The 16,252-nt window shown below is 44.4% G+C and overlaps 1 protein-coding gene across 2 annotated transcripts in view; it reads left to right on the forward strand.

Annotated features, from left to right (window-relative positions):
- The window catches only part of ZC3H7A (zinc finger CCCH-type containing 7A), a 30,852-nt gene extending 22,494 nt beyond the window's left edge, over positions 1–8,358 (forward strand). For both annotated transcript variants that reach the window (XM_081839622.1, XM_081839623.1), the window contains 7 exons: positions 97–173; positions 737–870; positions 2,088–2,193; positions 2,893–3,001; positions 4,993–5,126; positions 5,508–5,671; positions 7,422–8,358. In XM_081839622.1, coding sequence (XP_081695748.1) covers positions 97–173; positions 737–870; positions 2,088–2,193; positions 2,893–3,001; positions 4,993–5,126; positions 5,508–5,671; positions 7,422–7,611 — 914 coding nt within the window. In that variant the 3' untranslated portion in view covers positions 7,612–8,358. The remainder of the gene's footprint in view (positions 1–96; positions 174–736; positions 871–2,087; positions 2,194–2,892; positions 3,002–4,992; positions 5,127–5,507; positions 5,672–7,421) is intronic.
- The last annotated feature ends 7,894 nt before the right edge of the window (positions 8,359–16,252 follow it).

The following is a 16,252-nucleotide window of genomic DNA, read 5'->3' on the forward strand; positions in this document are numbered from 1 at the left end:
ATGTTCATAAAATATCAGCCTTGAAGGTCTCGGTAGTGCTTGTGCAATGGTTAGCAACATCAAAATTTCCTAAAATGCATGTCTCCCTCACCACAGGTATTTCTCATGAGGCTATTGTTCAAGAATCAAAAAAATATTGGCAGGCTATGGAGTCTAATGCACATGGAGCACAGGTATTTTTCTCAGATTGCCCCAAGCAGCACACTGGCTCACGAAAATTAAGGGATTGGAGTTCAGGGATTGGGATGCAAAAGTTTGGGTTCAAGTCTTTACATTGCTAGTTGAAAAAGGATCAGATAGCAGGAACAGGAGAAAGATCCTTCTCTGCCTGAGATCCTGGAAAGTCCATATTGGGATAGATGGACAAATGTCACAAACTACTTAGGCCAGGCTTCCTCAGCCTTGGCCCTCTAGATGTTTTTGAGACCCCAGCATCCCTGATCACTGGGCCCTGCTAGCTAGGGATCATGGGAGTTGAAGGCCAAAAACATCTGGAGGGCCGAGGTTGAGGAAGCCTGACTTAGGCAGCTTCCTGGGTACGGAATTTCCCTCGTTACCCCTTTCCTAATCTTCCCTGGTGCAGAAGAGCCATTCTGAAGTAGATGTTAATTTTCCAGACAGCGTTGATACAGGAAAAGACAGTATTACAGTTATCTCCTTTCATCTTGGATGCTTATGTGGGGTGTTGGACTGTTTTTGCAAACCTAAATGGTCTTGCTTTTCGTTTCATTTCCAGGTTCTCAGCAGCCAAGTGAAGCACGGATCTCTGAATCTGAAAATGAAGTTTGTGTGCGCACAGTGCTGGAGAAATGGCCAAGTTAGTGAGCCAGACAAAAACAAAAAATACTGTAGCGCAAAGGCAAGGCATCCGTAAGTCACATGTTTCCCCTCTGCCCCACGAAGTTGCTGGGGTTGGATGCTTGTTGGAATGCCCTTGGGGTGGTTGCTGGATGGGAATCACTAGGTTGGGACTTAAGTCTTTTAGGTAGGATTTTAGGATACATTTTGCCTTGTAGCAGAACATGACAGTGATGTTGTCCTTACCAGATAAAAACTTCCACTCACCAGCTAAGCTGGAGAATTGCCAATATTAAAACTGTAACATACAGACCCAGTTCACATATAACATCAAGCCCAAACAGTGGCTTAGCATGAACATGCAGTTCCTGGAGTCTAGATTATGGCTGTTTTGCGTCTCCTCTGGTGCCTGCTGGTTCAGTGTGTTGTGTGAACCCTGGGCTAATGGTTTGTCTTTGTGCAGATAAAGCATCAGCTAAACCAATGTATCCTTGTTTTATTTAAAAAAATAAGGCTTTTATGAAGAACAGCAGCCTTTTGTTTGAGTTCCTGGACCTGTTAACCTTGACTGCACCCTAAAAGCAGGTCAGGCATCACAATCTGCTCAAGAGTCTCAAGGTGAAATCTGGGAGAAGACACTTAAATGAATCTTTGTTAGGTGCAACCTGCATAGAACTCAGCTAGGTCTGTCTCAATCCTTTTGCCCCAAGCACAGGTTCTTTGGTTTGTGCCAGTTCCTCTTTGCAGAGGCATGAGCGTAGAAATTTCTTTAGCGGGAGGCTGGGCCTCTGGACACACTTTGTTCACTCACCAAAAGGGAACTTGAAGCTGTTTGATCCTATGATGTTTGCGGCGCTTGATGTAAACCGGGGTTGGGAACCTTTGTCCCTGCAGATGTTGCTGGATTACAACTCTCATCATCCCAGACTATTGACTATGCTGTCTGGGGCTGATGGGAATTGAACAATGTCTGGGAAACCAATTTGTCATCCCTTGTGTAAAAAAAAAAAAAAAAAAAAAAAAAAAAGCATGTGTTATAGAGCTGGTCTTCAGCTGGTGGGTTGCAGCCTGATCCACGGTGGGTCACGATAGCAGCACCTTGCAAATATACGATAACATATTAGGAAATGGGTCCCCCAATGAATGTTTGGTTTAAAAGTGGGTCCTGGGTCTGCAAAGGTTGAAGATAGCTATATTGTAGGAACTGTTTGGGTCTAAAGTCCTGGTGTGAGCTTCCTTCTGCCACAGCCATGCTGTGCAATTTCAGTTTTTCCCCTGTCCTTTTACAGATGGACCAAAGATCGCCGGGTGATGCTGGTGATGTCGAACGAGCGTAAGAAATGGAATACGATTCGCCCACTTCCTACAAAGAAGCAAGTGCCTTTGCAGTTTGATGTGAGCATGTCTTTAAAATCTGGGCTTGGCTTTTTTGTGTTCCTCATAGTGCTAGCATTACTCGTTTGGAGACAGAAAATCCAGAGTTGGTTCTTTTACACAATCTGTGGGAAGAAGTTGATCTTGTACTTTTGTGTTAAAGTGTTCCATGGCTGTAAGCATTAAAAATAAAATAAAATGCTGGACCACGAAGGTCATGCCAAGAATTTTCATCCTTCCTTTCCTCCAAGAAGCTCAGGGTAATATACAAGGGGGTGAGGTGTGTCCCATTTTATCTTTACAACAATGCTGTGAGGTTGGTGTCTGGTGCCAGGTCATTCCAACCAGTTTTATGGCTAAATGGGTGGTTGAACCCAGGTTTTCCCAAAGCTTAACATTTTTTTTAACCCCTTCACTGCATTTGCTGTCTGCAGAAAGTGAACTGGAAGATTCCAGACATTACTTTATGTTAAGGTTGCTCTGTTGATTTTCTAAAAATCAGTAAAAGGGATGGGCACAATCCACCAAACTCAGGTGTTCCTCCAATACCAATTTATGCAAATAGGTGTTGCACCTAGTATCATCTTCTGCAAAGTGGAAGAGTGTGTGTGTGTGTGTGTGAGAGAGAGAGGGAGAGAGAGAGAGAATGAGAGAGACTTCAAATTGTTCCTCATGCAGAATGCAGCTTCTCTGAGAGCAGCTTATTTCTTCCTTATCTAGCTGTGCAATCATATTGCATCGGGCAAGAAATGTCAGTATGTCGGAAACTGCTCCTTTGCTCACAGTCATGAAGAGCGAGAAATGTGGACTTATATGAAGGAGAACGGCAGTAAGTAAACTTAAACAATGCAGGAAAGCACACTGTACACCTGTTAGCATTTTGATCCCCTTTGCCTGCTCTCAGGTATGGGTTTTCCTTGTTATCTGCCTTGATTTTATTATGTCTGTGCCCAGATCCATAGGATTAGGACAGTCTGTGAGTTAGGCTGGATAAGTCCCGTTTCAATGCCACATAAACCCAGTTTCCAAACTCTGCTTTAGGTTATTCGCCTTATACACCTGTGCAAGTTAATTGGCATGCTGCATTAATGTTGTTGGTATTTCGACTTTATCAAATCCTAGAATGTTTCAGCAAGCAATGCAAAACTGAAGCATGCAGATTTAGGGGTTGAGGCAAGCTAGTAGAGGAAAAAATGACAGGGAATAGATGTCACCTGCCATTTTATCTGACTGGGACTGCATTAGACTTTTACATAGTAGTGATGCTCTGCAATCACTGTGTGAACCCTTCCACAAATCTCTTAGATAACCGTGCAAACCATCTCTGGGTATGCCGTTGGGTACACTCAGCGCCCATTTTACACCCATGAGAGCTAAAATCTTTCATTTTAAAAAACCAAAGTTGGTGAAAACTGATTCTCAAGAGCGTTGGTTGCAGTTTCTTGCATAACCCCTGGCTTTTTCCATGTGAAGATAAGTCACATCTTGTGTGCACGTGTTTTAACTATGCAAAGAGCAGAGCATGTCAAACCCTGCACATACGACATTCTTGCTCGGATCCCAGAAGATTGTGTCTTGTAAGACATTTTCGGAAAGTGGTTTTTCTGTTGTTGTTTTTTTGCATTGGGTCAGTTCACTTGGAAGTAAAATTAAAATGCCTCTGTATGAATGGGCTCCTCTGTGCCTGCCAGTGTGAGGTATGTTTGGTGGGAGCATAGTGGGCTGAAAGAGAGACAGTGCAGCTGGAAGTTCCTTAGTTACTTCCATTCCAAGATGGCAATGCCAGGCATTCCCTGTTTCTTCCTACCTCCTCCAGTAGGTGACCTAGATAATGTCTGAGTCCCTGTGACTTGTTTTCCAAACCAAAGTTTGCCCAGAAGAAGAGCCATGAAACACAGGAAGCTGTCTTGAGTCAGAACATTGGTCCATCCAGCTCTGACTGGCAGCAGCTCTATGAGATTTCAGGCTGGAGTCTCTCCCAGTCCTATCAGGAGACCACAGGGATTGGACCTGGGATCTTCTGCCTTCAGGGCAGATGCTGTAACACTGAGCTACGTCTGCTCCCCTGAGAAGTATGCCGCCATAATAAAAGATCTGGACTTTGTTCCTTTTCAGCGAGTCCATGACATATTCATAGCATTGGCCTGTTCAGTTTACTTAGGTAAAGGTAAAGGGACCCCTGACCATTAGGTCCAGTCGTGGCCGACTCTGGGGTTGCGGCGCTCATCTCGCTTTAATGGCCGAGGGAGCCGGCGTACAGCTTCCGGGTCATGTGGCCAACATGACTAAGCCGCTTCTGGCAAACCAGAGCAGCGCACGGAAACGCCGTTTACCTTCCCGCCAGAGCGGTACCTGTTTTCTGTATTTTTTTTCCTCTATAAGACGCACCAGACCACAAGATGCACCTAGTTTTTGGAGGAGGAAAACAAGAAAAAAAATGTTCTGAATCTCAGAAGCCAGAACAGCAAGAGGAATCGCTGCGCAGTGAAAGCAGCAATCCCTCTTGCTGTTCTGTGATAGCTGCGCAGCCTGTATTCGCTCCATAAGACACACACACACATTTCCCCTTACCTTTTAGGAGGGAAAAGTGAGTCTTATAGAGCAAAAAATACGGTATCTATTTGCACTTTGATGTGCTTTCGAACTGCTAGGTTGGTAGGAGCAGGGGAGCTCACCCCGTCGCGGGGATTCGAACCACCGACCTTCTGATCGGCAAGTCCTAGGCTCTGTGGTTTAACCCACAGCGCCACCTGCGTCCCTTCAGTTTACTTACTCTTAACTTAATTGCTGCAAACTTAATTTAGCTCTGTTCTCACTTAGTTCAAGACATGGAACAGTTGTATGAAATGTGGCTGAAGAGCCAAAAGCCAGAAAAAGGGGAGGACCCAGCTGCTCAAGCGAACAAGGAAAATGGGAAGCAAATTCACATGCCAACAGATTATGCTGAAGTTACGGTAAGAGACGAGGAACCTTAGGCGACAGTAGGCCCATCATATATTTAATTTCAGGTTGAGGGATGTCACACAAACATATCCTCAGGTGTCACTGCAAGCTTAAAGCAGTGGACACCATTGTTACATGTGTACTGCTAAGCTTGTTCAGACAGTGTGCTCCGTTTCCCCGTCCCGCCACCAGCCCCACCTTGACTGGAGCTGGCAAAGAACAGGCCTACTGGTCTGTCAGGGGGACAGTAATTGTTCCTTTCCTGCTACAATCTCACTTTCAAAGCTCCACGGGTCATGCCCAGAGAAATGCCATCAGTTGCTCAGGTTAACCAGATTTGCATACCGTGCCTTGTCCTCCTGCGGTGGCTCACCCTTGCGTTTTTGAACCAGGTGGACTTCCATTGCTGGATGTGTGGGAAGAACTGTAACAGTGAGAAACAATGGCAAGGCCACATCTCCTCAGAAAAGCATAAAGAGAAAGTATTCCACACAGAAGATGACCAAAACTGCTGGCAGCATCGCTTTCCAACTGGCTATTTCAGCATTTGTGATAGGTAGGTGCATGTTGACTCTTTGGTATTCATCTCGACACAAAGCCAGTTGTTGAGTTGGGGTTCCACCCCATCGTTCAACTGAGGTCCAGTTCCGAGGGCCTTCTGGCGGTTCCCTCCCTGTGAGGTTGCAGGGAACCAGGCAGAGGGGCTTCTCGGTAGTGGCACCCGCCCTGTGGAATGCCCTCCCACCAGATGTTGAGGAAATAAACAACTATCTGATTTTAGAAGACATCTGAAGGCAACCCTATTTAGGGAAGTTTTTAATGTTTGATGTTTTATCATGTTTTTAATATTCTGTTGGGAGCCGCCCAGAGTGGCTGGGGCAACCCAGCCAGATGGACAGGGTATAAATAATAAATTATTATTATTATTATTATTACTACTACTACTAATTGGGGCAGAGAAGCTGCAGCCCTCCAGATGTTGCTGGGCGTCAACTCCCGTTTGATCTAACCAGCTTGGCCAATAGTTGGTGATGATGGAAGTTGGTATCTTAGGAGCCTCCTCACCTCTGCAGTAGAGTCAAAGTTTCCAGTTTTGTACACAATAGATGTCTGGTTGTTGATCCATTTTGTTACATGGTTATAAGCACCTTCCCTACAACCGAAGAGGAGGGAAGAGGCCATTTCTCATTGTGATGTTTTGTACCTGCAAAAAGGCTTTTATTGCTGCTCTTTGGATATGGAATGAAGTTGCTCAGCTATCACTGTTGGGTATTTCATGTGAGATGGGTAACACCTTCTCTGTGACACGAGCACTTCCTGCCTTAACACTGAAGCATTCAAAAATCTGTACCTAGCAGGGCTCTCTCTTCTCTGTTCATCAGCACTCCTACCAGTTTGTACACTGGGTTACATTTTGGGGGGAATCTGATTGCTCAAGCAACTCCGACTCACTTCTCAAGACCGACCCTGACACAGACACAGAGCACAAGACCCCGGCACTAATTTGCTGATGTGCTTTCATCACTTCTGTAGTCAGCGCTGGGCTGCTGCCATAGCAAGTGGCTACGCTGACCTTGCATCTGTTTATTTATCTCATACTTTCGGTGATTTCTGCTCATGAAAGAAATTAATCCCTTTCTCTGCATGTCCAGTTTCTCCCAACAATCTTTTTGGTAGCAGGAATACTATTAGTCTTGGATTCCTTCCCCCCCCTTTAATGGACAAAATACAAGGCAGTTTTCCTCCCCCCCAACCCCCCCTTTAGTTATTGGCAGAGACCAAAAAGTACCTGTGGTCACATAGGTTATCTGGATTAGTTTGGGGTGGGGGGCTGACACCTGCAGCTAGCCCTGGGAGAACAGGGGCTTTATATGCTGTTGGAAGCTGAGATTCTCAGAATCTAAGGCCCATTCACCAGGGGTTGGGGAACCTGTGGCTCTGCAGGTAAATATTGGCTGAATTATAGCTTGGGCTGGTGGGATCTGAAGTCCCCACATCTTCTGGAAGGCTGTAGGCTCCCCATCACTGCCATCCAGGTCAAGTATGCAACCCCACCCAGTCTTTTAAATTGCATGTTTGCACGGGGGTGGCTGTGCCGTGAAGCAGGGTGCTTCATGTGACAGGATTAGGGGGCTGGGTGAAGACAGGAATTGATGGTAACACCAAGACTCTTGAGGGGTTGGGTCTCGCCTGCTGGTGAGGAGGGACATCCAGTGCTCTGCTTTATGCTGCAAAATGTCTTGAGCCAGCATTGTGGGTGTAGTACGTTTTGCTCATTGCCTTTTGCACTTCTTTCTTTTAAACAGATATATGGCTGGTACTTGTGTGGAGGGAAACAACTGTAAATTTGCACATGGACCTGCTGAGCTCCGTGAATGGGAAGAACGGAGACACGTTCTAAGAATGAAGCTGAGCAAAGCCAGAAAAGATCACTTGATTGCTCCAAATGATAATGACTTTGGAAAATATAGTTTTTTGTTTAAAGATTTAAACTAACACTATAACAATGCATTTGTGTTGCCAGAAGGAAGCATAAAATCAGAATTTGACAATAATCAAAAGCATGTGACAGAAGCTGCAGATTTTTTCTGCTTTTATTGGCCTGTATTGTTCCTCCTGAAGAACAAAATGTAGTAGATGTGTAGGGGGGGAGTCGGCAGGTCTGTCTGTGCTCTCATGAAACAGAATGGTGAAGTTATAATAAAAACACAACCTGAAGTCTTACGTGCTTATTCGCCTTCTGTTGGACAGAAGAAAGTTGGAAAATAACGGGAAGGGTGGTATTGTAATGCCTAGCAAGCCCCTAGCGTTGGTCCTTCAGCTGAAAACTTTTTAAGGTAAGCTTCTAAAAACAGATGTTTTGGGCTCAGAAGAAAATGATGGATAAAATTCTTCAGATGTTTTAATGGAGAGGATTTGTTTAAAACAAGTTTGCTATTTATCTCTATGTAGGTTGCTATAATAAAAGGATTTTCTTATTAAAAGATTTAAAGCAAAATAACCATTTAACTACAATATATGTTGAATGGGGTATTTTTCTCTATTTGTATGTTTCAATATAACTTGCTGAAAAGGATCTTGGAAGAGAGACACGTATTACTTTTTTTTGAAAATCAAGTAGTTAAAAATTCTGTTTCTTGGTCTTTGCTGTTTAAATGATGATTTTGAAAGATTCCACTTGTATGTCAGTATTGTGTATTGTATGGACCAATATTGCCTGTAATAAAGATAACTTTACATAAAGTCTCTTCCTAAACGTATCTTCAGACTCCTGAAGGATCGTTAATATTAGCCCTATAGCAAAAGGGGTAAGAGAGGCCATTCTGGACACACAGACAAACTTCCCGGTTTTATGTTAACAGAGTAGAAAACAACAGGGCACCACAAAGTTAGTTGAAAAGAATATGAGAATGAGTGAATTTTAAGAGAGAGATAAATTCTGAATAAATATCATGTCAAAATTAGGTATTTAAGATTTAGATAAAAATATTTAAAGTTAGGGACAAAATATTGGAAATTTATAGAATAAGAATGGAAATATGGTGATAAGTTGCTGGCTAAATTTGTATAAATTTGGAACGTAGGAGCGAGAGATGTGAGGAAGTCCAAAAAATGAAGAAAAGATGGTTACTACATGATGTTAAGTACTATATCTGGTTTTTTTTTGGTTTTTTTTTTGTTTATTCTGTTTTTCTTCTTTACTGTATTAATAAAACCCTTAATAAAAAGTAAAACAAAAACAAAAACAAAAGGGGTAAGAGAGGCCATTCTGGACACACAGACAAACTTCCCGGTTTTATGTTAAGAGTAGAATATATGCATATGTGCATTTCTGAGGTAGAGTGCAAGCTGTCATCTCCACGCTCTTAATCCCACATGGGATGGGGAACCTCCCAGATGCTCTCAAGACTCCCCACTCTAACCAGCATGACCAGTGGTCAGAGGGGATGGAAGTTGTAGTGCAACATTTGTAGTGGTGAGAGGTGTAGTACATTTCCTGTTCCTGATCCAAGGCATGTTTGCTAAATGAGCTCATTTCTTCCCACAGCAGCAGCATAAATAGAACATTTTCTACTGTGGACTTTCTGCTAAATTCACACCAAGACATAATATAGCCAAGCTGTGCACCCTTGCAGCAGACACCTGGTTATCCTACGATCCCCAGTGCTGACCCAAAGTCCCCTTGGTGCACAATGTTTGATTGTTGATGGCATCTCAAGGTTTTCCTGCTCTGCACTTTTTAGGTTTCTTTCCGGGGGGTGTGTTCAGACCGCCCCTACCTGTAAGCACATCTGAGCAGCACTAAGAAAACATTTGGGGAAGTTTTTAATAGTGGTGGGTTGTAATCTTTATTACAGCCTGCCTCAACAGTGCTATAGGATACAAGCCCTCATCAAATAGGCTAGGAAAACCCTTTAGTGCAGTAGCTAGAATGGTGTGGGGGGTCATAGCTTAGTGGTAGAGCATCTACTTGACCTACAGGTTCCAGATTTTAGCATGGGAGAAAGCTGCTGCCGGTGTAGACCATACTGAGCTAAATGGACCCAACGGCCGGATTTGGTAAAAGGAAAGATAGATTAGCTCCTTTTGCTGCCATCCTAGAATTTGTACAAAGCACTCTGGATGTGGGGCAGAAAACAGAAGCAATGAGAATAGCCTTGCAAAGCAACAAAAGCTCAGTGTGTGTCTGTGCTTAATGTACCCACTTCCAGATCAAGTGTAGTGAGCAAGGAGGAAAGCTTGGGATTTTTTGGTGTGTGTTGTACCCCCGTGTAGGGGAACTTCCAATGCAGATTTGCCAGAGACCATGAACTGACAAAATTCCTTCATGGTTAAACCAAGCATAGCCAGCCAGTATCACATACTCTTGCTGCGGGGAAAAGTGTCTTTCAGGCAGAGCAGAATTAAAACTCGCTCCCCACAGATGACAAGAGACGGCCACCAACTTGGGATGGCTTTAAAGGAGGATTACGCAGATTCATGGAGGAGAGGGCTGCTAAGGGCTACCACTAGCTGTGATGGCTAGCTATGCTGTGCCTCCAACAGCTGGAGGCCATGTTGTTGTTGTTGTTGAGTTGTTTAGTCGTGTCCGACTCTTCGTGACCCCATGGACCAGAGCACGCCAGGCACTCCTGTCTTCCACTGCCTCCCGCAGTTTGGTCAAACTCATGTTGGTAGCTTCGAGAACACTGTCCAACCATCTCGTCCTCTGTCGTCCCCTTCTCCTTGTGCCCTCCATCTTTCCCAACATCAGGGTCTTTTCCAGGGAGTCTTCTCTTCTCATGAGGTGGCCCAAGTATTGGAGCCTCAGCTTCACGATCTGTCCTTCCAGTGAGCACTCAGGGCTGATTTCCTTAAGAATGGAGAGGTTTCATCTTCTTGCAGTCCATGGGACTCTCAAGAGTCTCCTCCAGCACCATCATTCAAAAGCTTTTGAATGATGGTGCTGGAGGCCATAAATGTTTCCAAAATCACAGCAGAGGGAAGGAGCTCTTGTGCTGGAATCCTGGCTTCCCACAGACATCTTGGTGGCCCCTGTGAGAATAGGGTGCTGGGTTGGATGGACCTGATCCAGCAAGGCTGCTCTTTACACCCTTAGATAGCAGGGTTGGGCGTGCCCAAATGTACCTGCCCTGCGCCCCCTGACTTAGCCCGGGGTCAGCCCTGAAGGGAGGTCGAAGGGCCAGCCATATTCGCCTGCCCTTTGCACGGAACAAGAGCGGCGCCATCTTGTCCCTCCACCCTCAGGCAGCGAGGCCTTTGCGGGCCAGAGCCGGTGTAGCACCCTGCTTGTGGTTAACGCTTAGCTGGAATGAAATATTCAACGCAGCAATAGAGAAATTAAAATAGTAATTTATTTGTCAGACAAATAAAGAGGCACAGTGGTACATGGTTACCAAGCTCTGGCCTGGCCTCCTGCCATTCTGGCCAGCACTTATATTCCCTTAATCCAGCCCCCTTTGCTCCTCCTGTGGCTGCCTCTGTCCAATCAGCCTGGTTGAAATTCCTATTGGCTGTTTGCTAGAACCAATCACAAAAGATACACCCACAAAAGATACACCCATTTCCTTGCCCTTATAAGGGAGACAAAGAGCTATATATAAATGACAAATAAGTAATAATATATCTTACATGGAATCTTAATTACCAGCTCACCTCTTGCCCTTCTTGCCCTATTGCCTTCTAAAACAAATGGTTTAATCTTACATTTTATGTTCAACAGATGTCAAGGATCTTGAGTTTCACATCAACATTGAAAGATTTCCTTCATTTAATGTTTCTAAACAAAATGCCTGACAACTATATATCAAGACTGCTTGGATGGCGTCTTCTGTCTGGCAGGGGGGGGGCTGGTGGCTGACTTAATTTCAGGATAAATACAACTCTTACAACCATATGAAATAAGAATCTAGCATTCCTTAAATCCTTTGCATAATTACATTTAAGCCAATATATTTAAGCTAATATATTTCATACATTTATCATAGGTAGCCTCTTAAAAGAATAAAGCTTTTCAAAGTAAAAAGGAAGGAACTCAATAAAACACAGCTTTTAAAAGAAGCCTCTTCAGTTTGCACCTCCCCCTTTCCCCCTCCTCTCCAGCCTCAAAATAAAATAGGAAGAAGCTGCTTCTTCTGCCAAGCCAGTTGCCTTTCCAACATTTAACACATTTTAACCTTTTTTAACTCTCTCAGTTTAAGAAACAGCTTTAGAAGAGACTTCCCCAAAAATGCTCTCTTTCTTTCTAGCTAAATGTTTTTCCTTCCATTTGCTCCTGGCCTTTCAACCTTAGAAAGAAGATCTGGCTCATTTTACTGGGAGGCACATTAGTATTATCTTTCCCCATTCCTAATGGTGTTTTCTCAGCCTTGGGGCAGCATATGTAATTTCCCCTTTTTATGACTTTGAGAATTGTTTTTCTGCTATAAATCAATGGGGCCCTTCTTGTGTTAGGAGGAAAAACATCTTGCCAAGGTTCTTTTAGGCAGCTGGTCTTTTGCCTGGCATGAAACATTTGAAAATCCTTTTTTTAAGCTCATTTTTAAATACAAGCCTTGATTGAAATATATAGAAGCTTTGATAAAAATGCAGGCTTATGATTAGATGCCTCATTCCCCCCTTTCAAGCTCAAGGACCTTCATCCCAAGTGTCCTTGATAGCTTGACCTTCATCATATTCCTGAGGTAAAGCTCTGTATAGGGCCATGATATGAGGTAGAGTTTCATTTGAAACCATCTTGCTAATTGTACTTCTAAAACATGAAATGATACATGGCATCATACATAAAACCAATACTACTACTGTCAAGAAAAACAAGCAAGACAATAGTATCCCTTTGAGTCCTGTGACATTAGGTAACCAATTGGTGAGCCATCCCATATCCCATCCTTCCCATGTTTGTACTGGGACATGTGCTATATTCTCCATCTTTGTGGCCAATACACGGATTGCCTCACCATTATCAGAAATGTTAAAGCAACAGGCATTCCCTGTCAAGTTCAAGACTCCACATAGGCCTCCCTGCCTGGCAAGTACATAATCCATTCCCATTTTCAGCTGCAAAATGGCGGCTCTACTTTCATCCAACTGTTGTGCAATAAGTCTCAAACTCTGGGCCGTTGCATTGGTTACAAGTTCCACTACTGCTTGCAATCGAATTATTCTGTTTAGATTATAAATAGGATCCCGTGCCCCTTGTATGAGCTCACCAGGATTCCAGGAGGCAGGATCATAATAGGCTATAATGCGCTCTGGCGGCCAATCATCAGTACCGCTCCAACTTTGGGTACTTCCTCCTGCTATATGAGAAATATCAGCATTCCTTCGTGTTCGCCTGGCCGAACTAGTAGGCATAATCCACATTGGTGGTAATACCCAACCCAAGAAACAAGTCCCACTCCATTTGGAAGGGAGTTTCTTGTATGCCCATTCTCCACATATCCACCACAACCATCGGGTCTGAGGTTTTTGGTACGGGGAATACAGAAGGCGAAATACCAAAAGGGGTAGAGAGTTCACAGTGCAGTATGTTAGATTGCCTTCTTCTGTCACAGTTATGTTCCACACCACTTTCCATGCATGAATAAAAGGAGGTGCACAGGGCAAGGCATTCCGAGTTCGATAGGTAGTACCGTGTGCCCAGGTATGACTATTCTTCTTATAATCCCAAGTATAGTGACAATGAGAAGAGCCTATCATGGGAGAATCAGCTGCATCTGATGATTTATGTACACAGAATTCCCCTTGTACAGGTATAACTCGTAATGGTTTAGTTGAGTTCCATCCGGGGAAATTCTGTATTTCAGTTTGGTGTGGCATTTCGCTTACCATACCAATAGCATCTAATGGTATCGGTAATAACGGCATACCTCCCTCTGAATCATCTGGCCCAAGAGAGCAAACAAGGCAATTGGTCCTATTTGCAACATTAGCTACCATTTCAGCTAAACCTACCCACATATTGTGGTCATGGCTGAATCCATATTTAGCCAATTTGGTCAGATTCAAGGACCCTTCCCCTTCCCAAGGGATCAGGATTAATAAAATCATGTTGATGTCTAGTATATGCATTCCTTCCACAAAAGATTACCTTATTGTGATAGCAAATAATTATTAGCCCCAATATAATTCCCCCAGTGACAGAAATGGGGAACCACCAAGACCAAAACATATATCCCGAGGATCCCCAATGAGTAATATCTCTGATAATTGTTCCACAAGGGGGGCAGTCAATCAATTGTATTAGAGAATCTTTCCGTTCACAGTCGCTGGTTCAGACGCTCCTCAAGCTTCAGGCGTGCGCAGGTCAGCCAGCTTCCAGGTTGTGGCTGCAGCAGGCCGGTCGTCAAATGTTGCCCGTGACCTAGCCCGTTCCCGGTAGGGCTAGATACAGGGGTTTTTGGAGAGAGTTAGTTTTAAAGGATTAGAGGGGTCACCTTTGCACGTCCAACTGCCTTCAGACTTCTTCAAACGAGAGTGATGAATCCAGGGGGTCACCTCAGCTACCTTCACCGCTGTTGGAGTAGAGAGCAAGACGGTGTAAGGTCCACGCCACTTAGGTGCAAGTGGATCGCGTTTCCACTCTTTCACCCATACGCTATCGCCAGCCTGGAACTGATGAATCGGCTCGGCAATGCTGCACGGCGTGCGCTCGAGGGCCCACCTGTTAAGAGAAACAAAAACACGGGAGAGAGATTGCACTTGTTCCTGTGTCACATGGTCTCCTATTTGTTTAAGGTCAGCTGGAATATCCTGAACAAAGGAGGGCGGTCTCCCATACAGGAGCTCAAAAGGTGACAACTTAAGTCTTTTTGTGGGTGCACACCGAACACGAAACAGTGTTATGGGTAACACATCTACCCATCCCAATCCCGTTTCCTGGGTTAATTTTGCCAATTGGGTTTTCAGAGTCCGATTCATTCTTTCAGTTTTCCCTGAACTCTGAGGCCTATATGCTGTATGCAGTCTCCATTTTACTTGTAGGACTCGACATACATCTTGTACTACTTGATCAATGAACGCTGGCCCATTATCACTTCCAATGCATCTAGGTAATCCAAACCTTGGGATCAATTCAGTGAGGAGTCTTTTAGTTACCTCTCGTGCCTTTTCAGTTCGGGTGGGAAAAGCTTCAACCCATCCGGTAAGAGTATCTACAAACACAAGGAGATACTTGAATCCCTTAGAAGGGACCAGCTCTGTGAAGTCCACAATTAGGCTTTCCATGGGGACGTATCCCACATGCTGAATTCCAGGAGGTTGTACCGGTCCCTGCCTGGGATTGTTTTTAGCACAAAGAACACATTTCTGTGAAATGCAAGTTGCTAATTGTGATAGATTAATAATATACAACTTCCGACTGAGACTCTCTCTAGTTGCAGTACCGCCAAGGTGAGTAGATTCATGATAATTTCTTACAATTGTGCCTGCTAGATGATGAGGTACATAAATCCTATTGTCCGGCAGGATCATCCAACCGTCCCTCACAACCGCTCCTTCCTGTTCAGCCCACTTCCTCTCTTCTGGGGTATAGTGAGGTTTAACTTCTTCTGGAACTACCTCTGGTATGAGGGCTGCTATAAATCCTCCCACAGGCTTTTGGGCTGCCTCTCGGGCTGCTTTGTCAGCAGCATGATTTCCTCTGGTTATTGGATCCCTTCCTCGTCCATGACCTTTGCAGTGCATTACAGCAATCTGTTCTGGAGCCCATACTGCTTCTAACAGGATTTCTACTTCAGGTCCATATTTCAAGGCCTTCCCGTGGGCTCCGATTAGACCTCTTTCTTTCCATAGAGCTCCATGTGCATGCAGGGTTAAGAAGGCATATTTTGAGTCAGTATAGATGTTTGCCTTACATCCGGCTGCCAATTGCAGAGCTCTAGTTAAACCTATAAGTTCAGCCTTTTGTGCTGAGGTGCCAGCAGGCAAAGCTTCAGCTTCCACAACTTCCTCATTGGTGACCACAGCATATCCTGCTCGTCTGGCACCTTCATGCAGGTAACTGCTACCATCAGTATAATATACAACATCTGGATTTTTTAATGGCTCATCTTTCAGATCAGGTCTACTGGAATAAACTTCATCCATTACTTGGAGACAATCATGTGATTCCTCATCATCTACCTCTGGTAGGGGCAGCAAAGTCGCTGGATTGAGCATATTCACTACTCGTAGATGAATCCTGGGATTTTCACACAATAGGCCTTGGTATCTAGCCATCCTTGGGTTCGTTAGCCAATAACTACCCTTATATTCCATGAGTGTCAGAACAGCATGAGGTACATTCACATACATCGTCTGGCCAAAGGTAAATTTATCAGCTTCTTTGACAAGGCTCGCAGTGGCCGCTACTGCCCTTAGGCATGGAGGCCATCCTTTTGCTACTGAGTCCAATTGTTTAGACAAATAAGCTACTGGACGGTTCCAACTTCCTAATCTCTGGGTCAGGACTGCCGCTGCAATCCCATTTTGTTCATGTACATACAGCTGAAAGGGTTTTTCCGAATTAGGCAATCCAAGGGCTGGTGCCTCCATAAGTCGTTGTTTGATAACTAAAAAGGCTTGTTTCTGCTCAGGTCCCCATACGAATGGGTCCTTTTCTGCACCTCGAGTGCTTTCATGTAAGGGCTTGGCCAGA

Source organism: Podarcis erhardii, assembly GCF_964252035.2.
Source record: "Podarcis erhardii genome assembly, chromosome: 14".
NCBI classification, from domain to species: Eukaryota; Metazoa; Chordata; class Lepidosauria; order Squamata; family Lacertidae; genus Podarcis; species Podarcis erhardii.